This window comes from Chelonoidis abingdonii, chromosome 15 (genome assembly GCF_003597395.2).
Source record: "Chelonoidis abingdonii isolate Lonesome George chromosome 15, CheloAbing_2.0, whole genome shotgun sequence".
Taxonomy (NCBI): Eukaryota; Metazoa; Chordata; order Testudines; family Testudinidae; genus Chelonoidis; species Chelonoidis abingdonii.
In genome coordinates, this window is record NC_133783.1 from 5012044 (window position 1) to 5030443 (window position 18400).

Sequence of the window (18400 nt, forward strand, 5' to 3'; positions counted from 1 at the left end):
TAGATAAATGCAAATTCAGATGGTCAGCATTACATAACAAAGCAACGCCCTGCTCAGAGGCAGACTATGCTCATAATTATAAAGAAAAACTGAAGTGACAACACAGTCGTGCTAATATAATTAAAAGAGTTGTTCTAGCAAAAGCTACAGGAGCAGTCTCACTATACAGACACAGGAGTTGTATCTGCCCTTAAAAAACATTCTTAACATTTTATTTTAAAAAAGTGTCAGCAACTAGCATCTTGTTCATCAGGATTATCTGCTTCTTCCTGTCCCTATTCAACTACTCATTCAAGTGGACTTTCAAGATTGTGAGCCAACTCTCCGGAAATGCTTGTTTATTTTATTTTTTAATCCTACGCTTAATAAGAACCCATGCAAATTGTTGTAGGAACTGTGTTGATTGTTAAATTATGAGCGTTCAGTCACTTTGGGTAAGATTTACAGAAGTGTTCAGAATTACCTTTATTCTGCTTTCACTGACGTTAATGGTAAAACTATGATTGCCTTCAATGGGATCGGAGTTAGGTCAACACTGAGAGCTTCTGAAAACCCCACCTTTTGGCCATGTCTATGCAACAGCACTGCAGCTATGGTGCTGCAGCTGTGCCTCTGTAGAGCTGTAGTACAGACACTTCTCATACTGATGGAAAGGGTTTTTCTATGTAGTTAATCCACCTCTCTGACTGGTGGTACCTAGGTTAACAGAAGAATCCTTCCATTAACCTAGCCATATCCACAGTGGGGTTAGGTTGACCTAACTATGGTGCTCAGGGTGCAAAAATTTTCACAGCTGAGTGACATAGGTAGGTCATTTATTTATTTTATTTGTTTTTAAATGTAGACCAGCCCTTAATGATTTAGATTCCAGATAACTGAACTTAGTAGGTGCTAGATGTTAGACCAAAGTTTTTTTGAAGTTGGTTGCTTCAGTGTTGGCTACATAGCCTAATCCATATTTATGTACCTAAATAAAAGAGGTCAGGTTTTCAGAAGTGCTGCAGTTAGATAATATTATATAAAGGATTATTTGTGATCAATGACAAGCGTGTGAAAGAAAAGCAGAAAAAGAAGATTGATGAGTACTTGAAAAAATATTTGGTTGTATGTGAATCATACCTAAACAGAATATTTGAAAACTGAATGACCAAGTGAATACTATTTTACTATTTAGCAGCAAGCTGCATTTGTAAATTCTACTAACAGCACTCGTGTTTTAAACATTTTAAGAATATATTGCTGAAGTAATACCGCTTTCGGATTAATACAATTATAAAGCAGTACTGGCATTTTTGTAAATTGCAGTGCCAAACGTCCTCTAATTTTGAGAGACTAAATGACAAAGAACAGGAGGCATAACTGTAGTCTTCTAGTTGATGTTAAAATGAGACAGAGTTTATTTTATAATGCTAGATCTTATTCTTAATAGATAATACCCAGATGTCTCTCTCAGCTACCAGTTAAAAATGAAAGAAAAAAATTATATATCTGAGTTCTATCTATTGTTATACAGTGCCTCACTTGCTGGATACAAAAGGCTGGCTTTTTAAAATGAAGAATTTGAAATGAACTGAACAGAACAAGTCAAGTGCATAGCAGATTGCAGCTGACAGGTACTCGACTGTATGAAGAGTGCAGCCAGGAGAGAATTTCCTTTTCACGGTGAAGCCACGTTTCCTATCTATCAGGCACAAGGTTTTTTTGGCACAGCTGCAAGAAGGCACTGGTAAAACCTCTTTATTCTCCCACCCATAATAAAATGGTCCCTTGGTACCTGTCTTAAAGCTTCCATCTCTTCACTAGCCACTCTTTTCTCTGAGGAAGTGTTTTTCAGTTTGGACTCTGCAAGCTCTAGCTCAGTTTGAAGTTTATCCACCTCTTTGATCACTTGGTCTCTCTCACTCATTATGAGGCGATACTCATTGAAAACAGAGTCTCTCTCTTCCTTGTACTTCTCTGCATCCTTCACAGCCTTCAGCTGCATTGTTTTGAACCGCGTCACTTCTGACTGTAACCGCTCCATCTCTCTCTGCAATTCCTTGTTCTGCGCAGTTGCTTTGCTTAGTTCTTGCTGAATTGACTCAAACCTAAATAACAAAAAGAAACAAAGGCGCTTGCATCATTTTGCATTTTCCTTTTACAGAGCTGTAGAAATGTAGGGCTGGAAGGGACTCAAGAAATCAAGTCCAGCCCCTTGCACTGAGGCAGGGCCAAGTCAACCCAGACCACCCTTGACAAGTGTTTGTTCAATCTGTTCTTAAAAACTTCGAATGACGGTGACTCCGCAACCTCTCTCAGAAGGTATTTTCCAGAGTTTAACTACTCTTATAATTAAAAAGTAGTTTCTAAGGTCTAGCTTACATCTCTCTTGCTGCAGATTAAACGCTTTACTTCTTGTCCCACTTTCAGCAGATCTGCAGAATAACTGATTACTGTCCGCTTTGTAACAGCCCTTAACTTATGTGAAGACTTACTAGCTTTTCTTTCTCAAGACTAAAACATTCCCAATTTTTTTTTAAACCTTTTCTCATAGGTAAACCCTTATCATTTTTGCTGCTCTCCTCTGGATAATCTTATTGTAGTGCGCATCTATACAACCAAATGCTTCCTACAAACAGCAAAACTTCATAGAACACCTTTTTTTTTTTTTAAAAAAGGGCACCCATCCACACTACAAACTGACAGCAGTTTAACTACGTTTCTCAGGGGTGTGAGAAATCCACACTCACGAGCGACAGTTATACCTTCCTCACCCCCAGCGTAGACTGCAAATATCGAAGAGAGAGAGTTTCTCCCATCAGCCTAACTACTGCCTCTCACAGAGATGGATTAACTTCGCCAACGGGAGAAGCTGTCCCATTAACATAGTAGCATCTTCACTAAAGTGCTACAGCAGTGATGTACGTGGAGACAAGACTTTAGTGTATTAGTGCAGTCCTTTTCAACCGTTTCTGTCCCAGGAGCCCCTCCCCAGCCCCCCAAACTCCTGTCCCACTTGGCCAGAACCTATTTAGGGATTGAGAAGGGCCAGGTAGTTGCAACTAAAGATTTGTAATTAAAACAGTAAAAACATGCACTTGATGCAAAGAAGCAGTAAAAATAAAGCAAATAAAAAATGTTACAATGTATATAAAATGTGATCAATAATAATACTGAAAAACACCATTACAGAAATTAATGGTCTGTTTTTGCCTGAAATAACGTGTTCTGTTCTGGGCATTCCATCCCAGAAAGGACATAGCAAAGGCAGGGGTGGGGGGAGAAATGGGGTCCCAGATCTGGACACTGGAAATTATCAGTGTCATGGTTTAGAAAGGAGATAAATCAGAGGCATGGAAAATAATGTGGGGGTTAAGGACAGTAATTTGGATGCTCCTGTTTGCCTTATTTTGATAAGAGAACAAAGGGACATCAGCTAAATTAAGGGCAACAAACTTAAATTTGGTTTAAAAAAAACTTTTCTTTTTAACACAAGGTATAAGAGGCAAAGAGCTTAGTGAGATTCAGAAAAGACTTAGATGTCCATATGAATAATAAGAGCATCCACAGTTATACTGACAGAATTTTAAAAATAATGAAGGATATAAATCAACCACTAACTGATGGAAGTTTAGATGAAACTTCTCCTAGGAGCATGTTCTTCCATAATTTTACACACAGGGATTTCTTTGCACCTTTTTTCCTGAGCATCTAGTTATTACCAATGGCAGAAACAGGCTACCTGACTTAATGGACTTCTAGTCTGATCCAGCATGGCAATTCCTATATCTCTCTGGCATATTTTGTATTCTCACACACACACTTGGCATGATCTAGCCTGACTGTCAACCTGTGCCAGGCTCTGGGCATATCTGGCAAGCAGGGAATGCTACCTAAGATATTTAGTTAAAGGCACCTGCAAATTTAAAGCATCTCCATGCCACTAATGAGACATCTGTCAATAATTTGCAAGGTCTCCCCTGCCATTAGTGCAGATTAAAGAACCTTCTTACAGACCACTAGTTTGTAGAGAACAGAAAAATCTACTGTTAAGTACCGTATATACTCATTCATTAGCCCGTTTCTTTATAAGCCAACCCCCCAAAATAGATAGGTAAAAATAGCAAAAAACTGTATACGTCAACCCTGTATTTCAAGGGTTGGAAAACTTTGGCTCCTGGCCTGTCAGGGTAAACCGCTGGCGGGTCGGGACGTTTTGTTTACTTGGAACGTCTGCAGGCATGGAGACCCTCAGCAACTTGTGGCCGCAGTTCGCCATTCCCAGCCAACGGGAGCTGCGGGAAGTGGCGCGTCATTGGCAGGGAATGGAGAACTGCGGCTACAGGGAGCTGAGGGGCTCCATGCCTGCAGACGTTCCAGGTAAACAAAACTACAATATATTAAATCAAGGATCTGCAACCTTTGGCCCACAGCCCGCCAGAGTAAGCACCCTGGCGGGCCGGGCCCATTTACTTGCCATGTCTGCAGGTTCGGCCGATAGCAGTTCCCACCGGCCGTGGTTCGCCACTCCAGGTCAGGAAGCAGCGCGGGCCAAAGGATGTGCTGGCCGCCACTTCCTGCCACCCCCATTGGCCTGGAGCGGCAAACCATGGCCTGTGGGAGCCATGATCGGCCAAACCTGCTGATGTGGCAGGTAAACAAACCGGCCCGGCTCGCAGGGGTGCTTACCCTGGCGGGTCGTGGGCCAAAGGTTGCCGATCCCTGTATTAGATATTCAATTCAATGATTCCATAGAGTTTAAAATCATCAAAATTTGGTGTAGACCAGTGTATAAGCTGACCCCTGCTCTTTGATGGATCACTTTTTTACCAAAAATATTTGGCTTATGAATGAGTATATATACAGTACTTTATTATTATTTTTCTTTTACAGTTGTGGGCAAACATGAGGATGAGATTGAACCAGGCATAGATAATACATTAAAAGCCTGTGAGATACACATCGATGATGCATAATCTTGTGGCCATGTGCATTCCAAGCATCATTACGGTCACAGAGAGGGGAAGGGAAGGAAAAAATCAAATCAAATTAGTATCTGCTGAACGGAAACGGAACATCAGCTCTAAAGAGGATACATGCTATAAAGAAGATTCTGTATTTTTAAGCAAAAAAAAACAAACAACAACTCTGAACCATCAGGAAGTATCTAAATGGGAGAGGAAAATAGAATCTTCTGTAGACGATTCTTCTATCTGTTAAACTATCATAGTATGGATAGCTGAGTAGATATACAATGAAGTTCCATGTGGAAAACCAGGCTTCAGAACTGACCTTGAGCTGACTGCTCTGTGCCTCCAAGGAGGAAAGAGCAAGACACAGCTGGCATCATACTTTCACAGCTCAGAGGCTTCCTGTTCTGTCCACAGGGTCAGTGCAGCATTTGCAGCTGCCATTATGAAAGAGGATGGGTTGAATTGTAAGGAAGGCTAAGTTGAGGTATTGGCCACCATTCCCAAAGAGTGCTCACTAGGGGACAGACTATATGCCACGTCTCTGTTTTGATGCGATTGCATACAATAGGTGGAATTGTAGGGGTAACTTAGTCCATGTTCAAAATCCCAAGGGCCATGCTGAAAGTCTGTTCTACACTCAGACTACTAAGCAATGTTTTGTTACACAAAAACAAAATGCAATTTAGACTCTGCTTAAACATGTTTTTAAACCAAACTGCAGTTAAAAATGCTGAAGTTTGCAAGTTTTGTAGTGAGTTAGTCTTTAACCTAAACTGCAGGTTTGGTACATTTGATACTCTGAAAAATGAATTTTGAAATGAGCAATATTTCATGCTTAAAAGCAATACTGACCATGCACAAGGATTATTTTCAAGCTGTTTTTAATGATAATTTTGCCATTCAGTTAAATATATTTTTGATTGAATGGTTATGAAGAGGGAAAAAGAAGTCACAAGCAAAGAGGTAACAGGTAAAACCCCCATAACCATGAACGCACCAGAAACAAAAACAAAAATCACCATATAAAATTAATAAAAACAATGAAATAAAGTTCCTCGGTCCAATAAACTTGCTTTCTCATATGCTTCTGAGGAACAGCACTGCAGTTTCTCAAATTCCCCAAACTTGACATTCCAGTGCTACGTTATAATACCACACAACAAAATAGATTTACTAACAGACTTCATTTCTTCATGAGGACTCTTTCAGTGACTATACAGTACCAGCCTTGAGCAGAGTACTCCATATGCCTCACTAAACTCCAGTATATTATGCAAAGCCCCAAGCAAGTAGATTCTAGAATTTAAACATAAGTTTGCATATAAAATTTACTTCCTCTCTAAGAGGAGTCCTATAGGACAGGACCATAACATCTGTCACCAAGACTTTGTCAATGCAACCAGAGTTCCCACACTGCTCACTACTGCATGTTAAGCTTTTGCACATTTCCAGGAGTAAATAAAGCAGTGTATAAAATGTTCTTTTAAACTTCTGCTGGATCACAGATACATAAATGGCAATACAAATGTGTCCATGCCGCAGCCCTCATCCCAGCTAACAGAGAGTTCTGTGTTCACAGATGATGGGAGGAACTTGGAAAACCGTGAGAGAGAATTTTAGACTTTCAGCTCTGACTCTGATAAGGAATGTGGTTATCCCTAACTTACAGCAGGAAAAACCCATGGCACACAAAACTCACCCATACACATCCTTTTCAGGCCTTTTCTACACTTGTACATTTCTGACCCCCTTTTAAGCAATGGTGTAAGCCATTCAAGCTCTAGCATAAGCCAGGCGCAGGGTACAGTTAGATGACATGGCACTAAAAATGCCTGTGCCCACTCTGTGCTGGCATTACCCAGCTGATAGCCCTGCTAAAGAACAGGTCAGAAGTTTCCTAGTGAAGACACACCCTCGAGGACTTCTGTTCAGCAGACTCTAACCAATGATGTGGTCAGGTTGCTGCACCACTGGAGACTAGCATGCAGTCTAAGACAACCTTCACGCTGCGTAAATGTTTCTCCAGGCATGGGGCCCTCTTCATTAGCAAAAACTCCACTCCCAGAACAAGAACTCTACCTGGCAGCCTATGTTTATGCTACAATGGATTCATCATCTATTGAGTCGAGTTCATTAAACCCAGCAAAGCCCCAAACATTTCAGGTTTGATAACACCTAATATATCCTTGAATGTACAATTGACTCCCCTTAGATAGGAGTCAAGTACAGCTCAGAGGGAAGAATACCACTATGAACCACAAGTTTTCTTAGATGAACTGAAGGACAGTTTTTACAGGATTTCACATAGATAAAAACATAATCCTGGAAAAGGTTGGGCAGGACAATAATTTCCTCTCAATGATTTTTAGTCTCTGAAGTTGTGCATGGTGGTGGTTGGAGTTTTTTGCATACTCATTAAGGGCATTCCACTGTAGATAACAAATGGTAACACAAACTAGTATTTTTCTAAACATCTTTTTATAATGCTACTCGCAGCAGAATTGGTATCGCCTACACAATATACAACAACCACCAAAAGCTGCCTATACCTTCTAAGAGAGGAGGAATACTGCTGCTGGACATGTATTGCTGTGTCCCTCTGTTTCATTAACATGTCAATCTGCTTCTGAAGACGCCTGTTCTCCTCCTCAGTCTGTTCTAGCCGGCTAAGTTCTGTATTGTGGCTTGCTATCTTCTCATTGTATCGTTTCCTTAACGCATCATAATCCTTTTTCACACCTTCTAGCTTGTCCATTGCTGTATCATAGAGTTTATTTAGTATCTCTGAGGATCCATTCTGTTTCATAACCTAAGAAAGAAACAAAAGGATAATTTCAGTAAGAGGTAGACATAAGAGACTTTTCACTTGTTTTTAAGTAATATGAATATCTTAGGAGACCTGTTAATATATGAACACTACGTAATGTTTTTTACTTATAGCTACTTGTCCCCTCAAACTCAATGTCCATGAAAAAACATTTAAGTTGAATTAGGCCATTTTGAAAAGGAAATCTCTACATACAAGATTCTTACCTTCAGGTTGGTAACACTCACATCCGATAAATTTAGATGGAAAAACATGACTATATCAATAGTCCTATAAAAATTGTTTTGCTACAGACAAGCAATCTAAATAAAAAATAAAAAAATCAAAACACACAACACTAGACAAGGAGATATCAACTTAGTTTACTACTACTAGTTGAATAAATATTGATAACAACTTCTCCACATTTCAACGGTCAAATTATAAAACAATCATCCAAAACACGACTTTGGAAGCTGTGATAACAGTGATAATACTTCATTTTATCAGTCTCACTCACCATGACAACTTAACCTCAAATAACCTACGTTTCAAGAGATAAAAGGCTAGTCTGGGTAAGATTTACATGCAGTCATGCATTTCAATATTTATCGTTATTTCATCTAAAAAACATCTAGTAAAGAAGAATTTGTTCAGAAAGCTACCCATAGCTAGATTATTTTGCTCCTAAAAACATAACGTTATGTTTAAAAGGGTTGAATCTAGCCTAAAGTTTAGATGCATTTAAGGAGGGTACTAAAGAAACTTAAAAGGACTACTTTCATAAAATACTTCCCACAGCTCCCATTGGCTGGGAACGGCCAACCCCAACTACTGTGAGCTACCGGCACTGTCTGGCAGCCCGCCAGCGAATTACCCTGACAGGCTGCATGCGACCTGTGGGCTGCAGGTGGCCCACCACTGCTCTAAGGAGCGAGCGCTGACAGTTTCGTTGCAAGGACCACAAATACAGAGAGAAATCTTGTGGATCACTTCCCCTTCTGTTCGTGATCACACAGATTACTAGGATACTATTTGCAATTGTCCAACACTCTCTTGGCAATTATACACCTCTACCTCGATATAACACTGTCCTTGGGAGCCAAAAAACTCTTACCATATTACAGGTGAAACTGCATGATATTGAACTTGATTTGATCCGCCGGAGTGTGCAGCCCTGGTCCCCCCGAAGCGTTGCTGCTTTACCGCGTTATATTCGAATTCGTGTTATATCGGGTCACATAATATCGGGGTAGAGGTGTAGTTAAGGCTACCATTTAGTCATGGATATGGACAAAAGTCATGGACAATACACAAAAGTCACAGGCAATACACAAAAATTCATGGCCCTTGACCTGTCCTTGACTTTTACTAAAAATACCCCAACTAAATCTTGGGGAGGGGGATGTTGCTGCCCGGGGGTGAGCAGTGGCACCAGCTGATGGGGCTGCTGAGCAGTGGCTGTTCCAGCTGCCCCTGGGACCGCTGCTTCGGTGATCCCCAGGGCCAGCTGCCCGGGGCCACCCGAGCAGCAACCGGAGCAGTTGGCTGCACGGCCGCTCATACAAGTGGCTGCAGAGCCACTCCAGCAGCAGCAGAAGTCACAGAGGCCGCAGAAAGTAATGGAATCCATTCCTTCCATGACCTCTGAGACAGACATAGAGCCCTAATTATAGTCACTGATGGCTCCTTAATTCCTGCTGCTTCTACACACGCTCAGGATCCTCTTTACATTGAGACACCTAGCCTCTTGGAGAAGCAGCCGGAAATGAGTAGCAGCTATCAACTTTATGTGACTGCCAGCTCTCTGTAGATCACCAGTAACCCACAGACTGCAGCTTGATAAAGCTGATCTTATGCATCACAACCACATAGGTGAGAAAGTGAGGTTCCTAACAGTATGATTTTTATCCTGACACTGTCCCCTTTAACAAACCTAGAGGTACAAAAACCCAACGGACCAGAACTGTGAGCTGTTTGGTTACAAGTCAACTTGACAATCTGGACATAACAGAGCCCCATTTCAGCAACGACTTAATCATGTCCCTAATTTCAAGCTTGTGTGTAGTCCCATTCACTTCTGGTGCACTACTCATATGCTTAAAGTAGGCACATGATTCAATTCCTTGCTGAACTGAGGCCTTAGGATGTGATTCAGGAAACAACATCAGCACTTTCTTTTGTCCACCCATATTTAAGGGAGCTCACTTTTTAAATAGTGTACTTCAGCATGTGTTTAAAATTAAGCATGTGCTTAAGGGTCGTTACTGAGTAGGGATGTTTTCCTGAACTGGGGCCTTGACCATCACTGAACTGTCCAAGAAAAACAAGTTTACTGAAAAACAAACAAATAGTACTGAAACCAAACTTAGGGGCAGAATATTTGAAACTCTCAGACAGAAGCAAACATTTTCTCACAACCTAATATGTATGGGGCCCCTTCTCATTGACAATGTCTTAAACAACTACCAGCTTAAGTAAACTGAAAGAGAAAAAGACAAGACCAAAGACAGCAGGAGTTTATTTTAAACTTAGTCAAAGGCTTTAAAATGCATATGGGGTTTGGAGGGAGAAAGGGAAGGAAAGAGAAAATGCTACAAACAGGAAGCGCAGTAATAAGGAAGATCTCCCATCCAAAGCCCCAATATGAGGAAGAGTAAATAGTCCAAGCTGGACCTAAGGGTACAGCCATGGCAACGAACACCTCATACGTGAGCAGTAGAAACTTAAAGGCCAAGCAGCTGCTGTACAGGAAATCAAGGGCAACCCCACAGAGTAGGAGTCATTTGATCAACAGTTTTTGTTTCTCAAGTAGTTGGGCTGCTGTGTTTTGCTACAGTCTGCCGATGGCACGACATGTCAGAGAGACTGTCAAAAATAGAATTAGATTAATCCAGATGCAAAGTGACAAAGACTGAGATAAGACTGCTGGCATTCCTTCAGGACAACATGATTCATACTGACACACCAAGAAAAGGAGCCACGCACGTTTCTGACCGTCAGAGTAACAAAATTTCCTTGAAAAGGGTAATGATGAAGTTCGCATAATATTGAATTATTTTGCAAAAATAAATGATAGTAATAACACTCCGACTTTATGCTGTACTTCCCATCAAAGAATCTCCAATGGCTGGACAAACACTGAAGCTAATGCCATTCTGTGGTAGGTTTCACATCACCATTTTACACAGTGAGAAACTAAGGCACAGAAAGGGTAAGTGACTTGACCAAACTTGCATAGCAAGTCTGTAGTATAGCAGAGCAGGAAATAAAAATCCAGACTTCTGTAGTCCTAATTGTTTCACATACAAAGATGTATAGAAGCACCCCTTCAAGTTAACCTAATATCAGAGGAAACGAGCAAGACAAAATACAAAGTTAATAAAATGAACAAACAAGAACACTCACAAAGAAACAAACCAAAAAAATCCAACTAAAAACATGGTAAACACCTCAGTCTGTATAGCTTATTTTGACTTTTACCCTTCAAGCCTGGCAAGTAATTATTTTTGTTTGTATAGACTTTGACTTTAAAGGCTGTCTCATGAATCAGCACACAGAGTTAGGCAAAGTCATCTATTTAGTCATTCTACATGTTACCGTAACTATTCTAACTAAAAGATCCCTTTTCTGTAAATGAACCATGGACTCTGACACTTCCAGGTTGTTTCTTCTGCCAGCCTATTTTGCCTATTTTTCTCCCTAGCGTGTGAACTTTACTACGATTAAAAAACCACGCACCTTGGTGTTGAGACTGCTTAATTGTTAGAAACAACCATTCTTTCATCCCTGCAAAGCTCTTTTTTTAAGTTTGAAGTTTAAAAGCATTAATCAACCTGTAGCATTGTTCTAACTGAATAGTGTCTGTGAACCTAAATAACCAAACTTTGTTCAATCATTCCCCTAACCTTTAAAGGTGTCACTGGGAGAAAAAAAAAACTGCCACTCATTTTTTGTGGTACTTCTACAATATAAACACAGGCTGCACTTTTGCATGTCCATGGCTATTCCTGTCCCAAGAAATATCTAAAGATCAAGGGACAAAAGCCATTCTTTTCTCATTATTATAAACCTTTAAATTAGATTTAGCATGACTAAAAATTATAATTATCCAGAGTTCTTTCTTCATATTAGGAAAGGGTCAACTCTGAGAACACTTTTATTTTAAAAATGCTCTCAACTTTGTTCTATAAGTATGATATGTTGTTCAAGGATGATGAATAAACAGTCAACAGTTAACTATTAACAACGTGCCCAAAATTATCAAGTCAGCACTGATATGCTTTAATTCACTGTTATTCTCGCAGAAAGCGATGCTGTAACTTGCGTTGTGTTTTCATTGTAAATCCTTAAGTTAAAAGGCATGTAACTCAATTATAAGTCTCTTAAGGCTGAAATTTAGCCTAACGGTTGAAATGAGGTTACAGTAACATATTTATGCATAAATTCCTATCCCCAAAAATACCAGACCAAACCAAACACCTCCACCCAAAATACTCATGTAGCCAAAAGTAGTTATATCCATTGTCTTTTCAGCATGGGCTACAATCAGTATTTCCACTGACTTCAAAGGGCTTTGGAACAGATGCACAGAGCTGAGTGCTCAGCACTTCTGAGAATTGGGCCACTTATTTGGGGGCTTAAATATGAATTTAAGAGGCTACATTTAGGCACACATTTTTAAAATACAGAAGTTTTAAAATGACTATGTCCCTTCAATCTATAAGTGTTAAACTCAGACTTTTGGGTCTGTTGATGTCAAACGTCCTTCTTATTTAACGGTTTATGTAATCCCAATTCCTCTTTACAATTAATTGATGCTTCAAATTTTTTCCTACTAGTACAGATAAATTAAAAGTCAGTAATTTTTCAATCAAGATCCTAAGGGACAGCTCCCTTTTATTTTACTGGCAAACAAGGAGGGGAGCATACAGAGCAATTATAAACAAGGTAAATCCACTACTCACTGGTAAACAGATTTTACACTGGATTCTAAGGCTGCACAAAGGAAGGTACTTGTAAAAGGACAACTAATCTGTAAGAGTAAGGCTGGGCTGGTAGGTGCAGACAGACACAGGCACTCTGAGTAACGTCTCGAAGGTATATTTAATATCTGCTTCTGGGCGATTGAGGGGAGTTTAAAAGAATGTGGATTTTTTTAACTTTCCATATTTCTCTCTTTGTACAGCGTCTTCTCCTTCCTATCCTCACAGTCTCTCCATTCCAGAATAAATACCAGGGAAGGAGAGGAGTTATTTAAGTTAAGTGCCAGTGTGGACACAGGAACAAATGGATATAAACTGGCCATCAACAAGTTTAGGCTGCAAATTAGATTAAGGTTTCTATCCATCAGAGGACTGAAGTTCTGGAACAGCTTCCAAAATGAAGCAGTAGGGGCAAAAAACCTAACTGTCTTCAAGACTGAGCTTGATAAGTTTACGGAAGGGATGGTATGAGGAGACTGCCTACAATGGCATATAGCCAATCTGCGACTGCTAGCAGCAAATATCTCCAATGGCCAGTAATGGGACACTAGATAGGGAGGTCTCTGAGTTACTTCCAAGAATTCTTTCCCAGGGGTCCGGTTGGTGGGTCTTGCCCACATGCCCAGGGTCTAACTGATTGCCAAATTTGGGGTCGGAAAGGAATTTTCCCTGGGGTCAGACTGGCAGAGACCCTGGGGTTTTGGTTGTTTTGCCTTCCTCTGCAGCATGGGTCACGAGTCATCTACAGGTTTAAAAACTGGTGTAAATGGGGGATTCTCTGTAACTTGAAGTCTTTAAATCATGATTTGAGGACATCAGTAGTTCCACCAGAGGTTAGGGGTCTAGTTCAGAAGTGAGTGGGTGAGGTTCTGTGGCCTGCAATGTGAAGGTAGTAAGGCTATATGATCATGATGGTCTCTCCCAACTTTAAAGTCTATGAGCCTATTCATCTCTTCCAGTCCTTATTCCCTCTCTCACACACATTGTTCTCTCCTTTCCCCCAAATCAACTCATCATAACCTTAATCCACACCAATCTATACGCTTCCTCCTCCTTGCATGTCCCCATGCCAAAATTCCCCTCACACACATCAAAGCCCTCAGTCAATCCCAGCTGACAGTGCTAAACTACGGGGGAGTAAGTAGTCTCCTTTTGGGTTTTTTGGGAGAGGTAAGTAGTGAACTCCTCATCCTATTAGAGGCCGAAAGACATTTCATATTGCAGATCCAAGTTTGCAGGTTTTAAAAGTAAAAAGATTTTTCTAACTGAAAGACACTAGATCCAGAGTCACTGAAACACAAGGAAGAAGGAACCACACACAAGATCAATTTTAGAGAGTCACTTATCAGAGAACAATGATAATTAAATGTACACACTACCATTGTGTTTTAAATGGCAGTTTTGTGACTTGTGCTGTCAGATATATGATGTATAGGGAAAATCACTCCAATTGGTTCAATGGTAAAAAGAAAGGCAAGTGGTATGCCAGTCATGCAATGCTTTACATTCCATAAAAACATTAAACAGCCGCTCACAGCATTTGTGCCGAGAGCTGCAGGCTACCTGCTGTTGCTGGCTGCGTAGGTCTGTTATCTCTTTCTGATCCTCATCATGAAGTCTCTTCATTTCCTCACATGATTGCTGGAGATGGTTATGCTCTCGCACCAACTGCGTATTCTTCCTCTTCAAGGTATCCACGTCCTCCTTCAGCTGTGACTGGTCACTCAGCAGTCGACTATGCAAGGTACTAGAATGTCACAAAGAAAAAGCACTTAGATGAAAACTTCATAGGAAGCCCTCTTCATGCAGATGCACTAATTCATATCAAACTAAGTCAAAGTTTCAAATTAAAAAAGGCAGATGAAATTAACTAACTCATTTCTTCGGATCTGAACATTCCAAATGCCATATGCCAGCTAAATCCTACGGAAGAAAGACAGGCAGCACAACCAGAGACCTTCTGGAGTTAAGTGACTTGAAAGCTCTATGCAGCATTAAAACAGATATATTATAGAATTATGCAGAACAAGCAGCCTGCCCCAGTAGACCATTTCAACAAGCAAACTGCTAAACAAGCACAGAAACTGTGTCCCTGGGCATACAAGATCTTCTAGGCAAAATAAATTAGCCGCATATTTGAACAACACAACACAATACAATACAATAGAACAAGACATCACTGGACTAGAAAAAGCTTTCTGCTCATTTGCTTTTGTTTCAAAAATATTTTGGAACACTTTTAAGCAGGTAAAGCTACCTGTTGTTATCCCAAATTGGGTATATTGCTTATAATAGTTGACAGGTTTATATTCACATTTAAAATCACAACTAAGTCACATTATTGAAGATATAATTCAAACTCTAATTCAGTACAGTAGCGCAGATTGCTGTTGGAGCAGACCAAGAGATAGAATTAAATGATATTAAGCTGCACTTTAGAGAAAAGAAAGACAATAGAATGTGGCCAGGTTTTATTGTTGAAACAAAGTGATTCAGACCTAACTCTCGCACCTACCAGGGAATGGTTCAAAGTCCCTATGATAAAATTGCTGCTGCCTGTAGTTTCTCTTTTCTTTTTAAAATGATTGGAATCAAATTTACAATTAAAAAAATCTGCAGAACGGTTCTATAAGTGCACTTTGTACTCCCACTTCTTTCATAAGAAATAAGTGGGCTACGTTTCCTGTACAAAATAACCCAATGGAGAGCTTACAGAAATCATCAAACTAAAAAAATGTGGCAATAATTCAGGCAAAAAATTAAGCCTTTGGTAAATTATTTTTACAAGACTAAACATATGTAATCCTTACACCTGGGTCTGACTGGTCTCAGCATCTGCTATTCAGATTTTACTTAGACTGCAAGTTTTTTGGGGCAGGCTTTTTTGTTTTGTATTTGTACTGCACCTAGCACAATGGGTGGACCTAGCCCTGGACCATGACTGGGGCTCCTAGATGCTACCACAATTAATACAATGTTAAAGTCAACCCCAACTAGAGAGCTCCACCTACTCCAAAATAGCTTCAAGAATAATTCACAGGACAAACATGATTTTATGCATAGGCCTCAAAATTAGGTGTCTCAGATTAGACATCCAAAATCACTAGTCACTTGAAATCACAGGCCAACTTGGATAAAAGTTTTGTTGAAAACAGGGTAGTGCCAAACTTTCAAGGTTTTGGTTCAGCATCCAGAACTTGCTAAACTCAGAGTCTGCAGGACACATACTAAGATAAATTCATAGAGCAGAAAATATCTATACTTGAGTAAGGCTTGGTTCTAAACTTAGCAAATTCCTTGGCAAGCTGTGTCTTTCCCTGAAACACCTAACACCCTAATAATAGGCCCCTAGCTCCCCATTAGTCTTCATTCAACTTAGAGCAGAGCTCCCAAACTGGGGGTCACAAAGTTATTACATTGGGGGGGGTCGTGAGTTGTCAGCCTCCACCCCAAACCCCGCTCTGCATCCAGCATTTATGATGGTGTTTAATATATAAAAATGTTTTTTTAATTTATAAGGGGGGGGTCACACTCAGGCTTGCTGTGTGAAAGGGGTCACCAGTACGAAAGTTTGAGAATCACTAAGAGGAACCAGTCAAAAAGGGCTTAACAGACATGGCAGACAAGATTCCTGCTGGGCCTTAACTGCCATTGCACCCAAGGTGTCTCACATTGCCGACTTGGGAAACACTGCTGGGCATACTCTATCCCAGGGGTTGGCGACCTTTCAGAAGTGGTGTGCCGAGTCTTCATTTATTCACTCTAATTTAAGATTCCGTGTGCCAGTTAATACATTTTAACCTTTTCAGAAGGTCTCTTTCTAGAAGTCTATAATATATAACTAAACTATTGTTGTATGTAAAGTAAATAAGGTTTCAAAATGTTTAGAAGCTTCATTTAAAATTAAACTAAAATGCAGAGCCCCCCCGGACCAGTGGCCAGGACCCGGGCAGTGTGAGTGCCACAGAAAATCAGCTCGCATGCCACCTTTGGCACACATGCCATAGGTTGCCTACCCCTGCTCTATCCTAAAGCATGTTGATTTTTAAATGCAAGGAAACCAGGACCCAAAAAGACCGCAGGATTTGGTGGATCCCACAATTCTTATTCCAGTCTTAATATCTTCAAAGGAAGACGACCTGCAAAGATGCTGAAGGGACCAGGAGGAACAGAAGAGATGAGATTGCAGGAAACATGCCCAGGGATGTCTTTTTAATTTGAGCTTCTATGGGGGGAGAGAGCGGGAAGAGGGGAGGCTCACAGGTCTATCTGAAGTGGCAGGTAAGGAGTCTACTTAACCAAACCTTAATAAAAGTTCATTTTGGGGAAAAGTGGGCTTACCTCTGAGACAACAAAAAATGCTGCGTTTTTTGCTGGCCAGATAGCCTCAGAGTACCTAGTCTTATAGAATACTTAGTGCAAGCATAAAAATGTGCTATTGCCTTGCATTCGTCATTTTGTAAAAGCCAAAACTGCTGTTCCTCAGAGAAAAATAATATTCTTAGTGTACTCGTGTACGTGAGTGCAATTACAATAGAATAATCACTCTCAACAGCCTTTTGTCTCCAAGAAGTAAAATTTAAATCCTTAAAATCCCTTCGTACTGATATAACACAAAACCAACACAAAACATTATAATCAGAGATTACAGAACTGTGGTTTGCAAATGAGGGAAATAGAATTCTATCATCACTTCAAGGAGTGCAAACATTTTATATTAACCTTTCACGTGCACACCTACGGGGATCTGACTAAAAATAAAGACATCTGTAGTTTCATCTAGAATTTATTAGCAAGCAGAACAACTTGGAGAGAGAACTAAGGACAGAGTGTGTGTGGCTCGTGATCTCATGGAACTGACATCTAATAAACAGGAAACAAACCACTTCTGAAGGATCCTTAGATAATGACAAGGGTATAAAGGGGTAACACAGTGTGTTGCAAGGATCTTCTATTGTTCCTCCATTTTCCTTCTTCAAAGAAAAATCAAGTGGACAGACGGGATCAACAAATCTCCCCGGCAAAAAGCCATGCAGCTCACTTAGTTTGCACATGATGACTTTTTTACTAACATTTTTCCAAATTTTGCCTGTTGATGGTATAAGAGCTACAGTACTAAGCCAGCCAAATCAGACAATGTCATTCCCAGCTTGTTACAAACTTATCAATTCTGCATAGTGTCCCTTTAGAGAACATTAGCCTTAAAGCTAATTCCAACATAATATTTGCCTTATCCTTTTTTCTCTGTAAGCTGAATACCTTTCCAATTAATAAAAATTAAACTGGTCTAAGATCACGTACATGTCACATTCATTGTTGCACTAGTACCTGGTTTCAAGTCCAATATCTCGAACATCATCAGAGCTACAAGCAGATGCTGGCAACTTCTCCCCACAACTTCACCACATTTTCACAAGTACTCGTTGATGGTCTAACTCTGCTCTCAAAGTGTTAAAACTCCCATTGACTTCAATGGAAGCGGAGTCAGGCCAATGCAGAACCCATTTAAAAATCCCACCTTTTATTTTTAGACTGGCTGGATCATGAAATATCTGATCTCAATCATACTTTAGTTACTAGTTTGCCTTGCTCCACTCCACTAAACAATAGTTTCATCCTGGCTTTAGAAGTTGCTATTAAAAGATCCCTAAAGATCA

At 40.2% G+C, this 18400-nt stretch overlaps 1 protein-coding gene across 2 annotated transcripts in view; it reads right to left on the minus strand.

Annotated features, from left to right (window-relative positions):
- The window catches only part of DLG5 (discs large MAGUK scaffold protein 5), a 209991-nt gene that overhangs the window by 66365 nt on the left and 125226 nt on the right, over positions 1-18400 (minus strand). For both annotated transcript variants that reach the window (XM_032783051.2, XM_032783052.2), the window contains exons 5-7: positions 14307-14490; positions 7502-7761; positions 1775-2087 (exon numbers count right to left, since the gene is read on the minus strand). In XM_032783051.2, coding sequence (XP_032638942.1) covers positions 1775-2087; positions 7502-7761; positions 14307-14490 — 757 coding nt within the window. The remainder of the gene's footprint in view (positions 1-1774; positions 2088-7501; positions 7762-14306; positions 14491-18400) is intronic.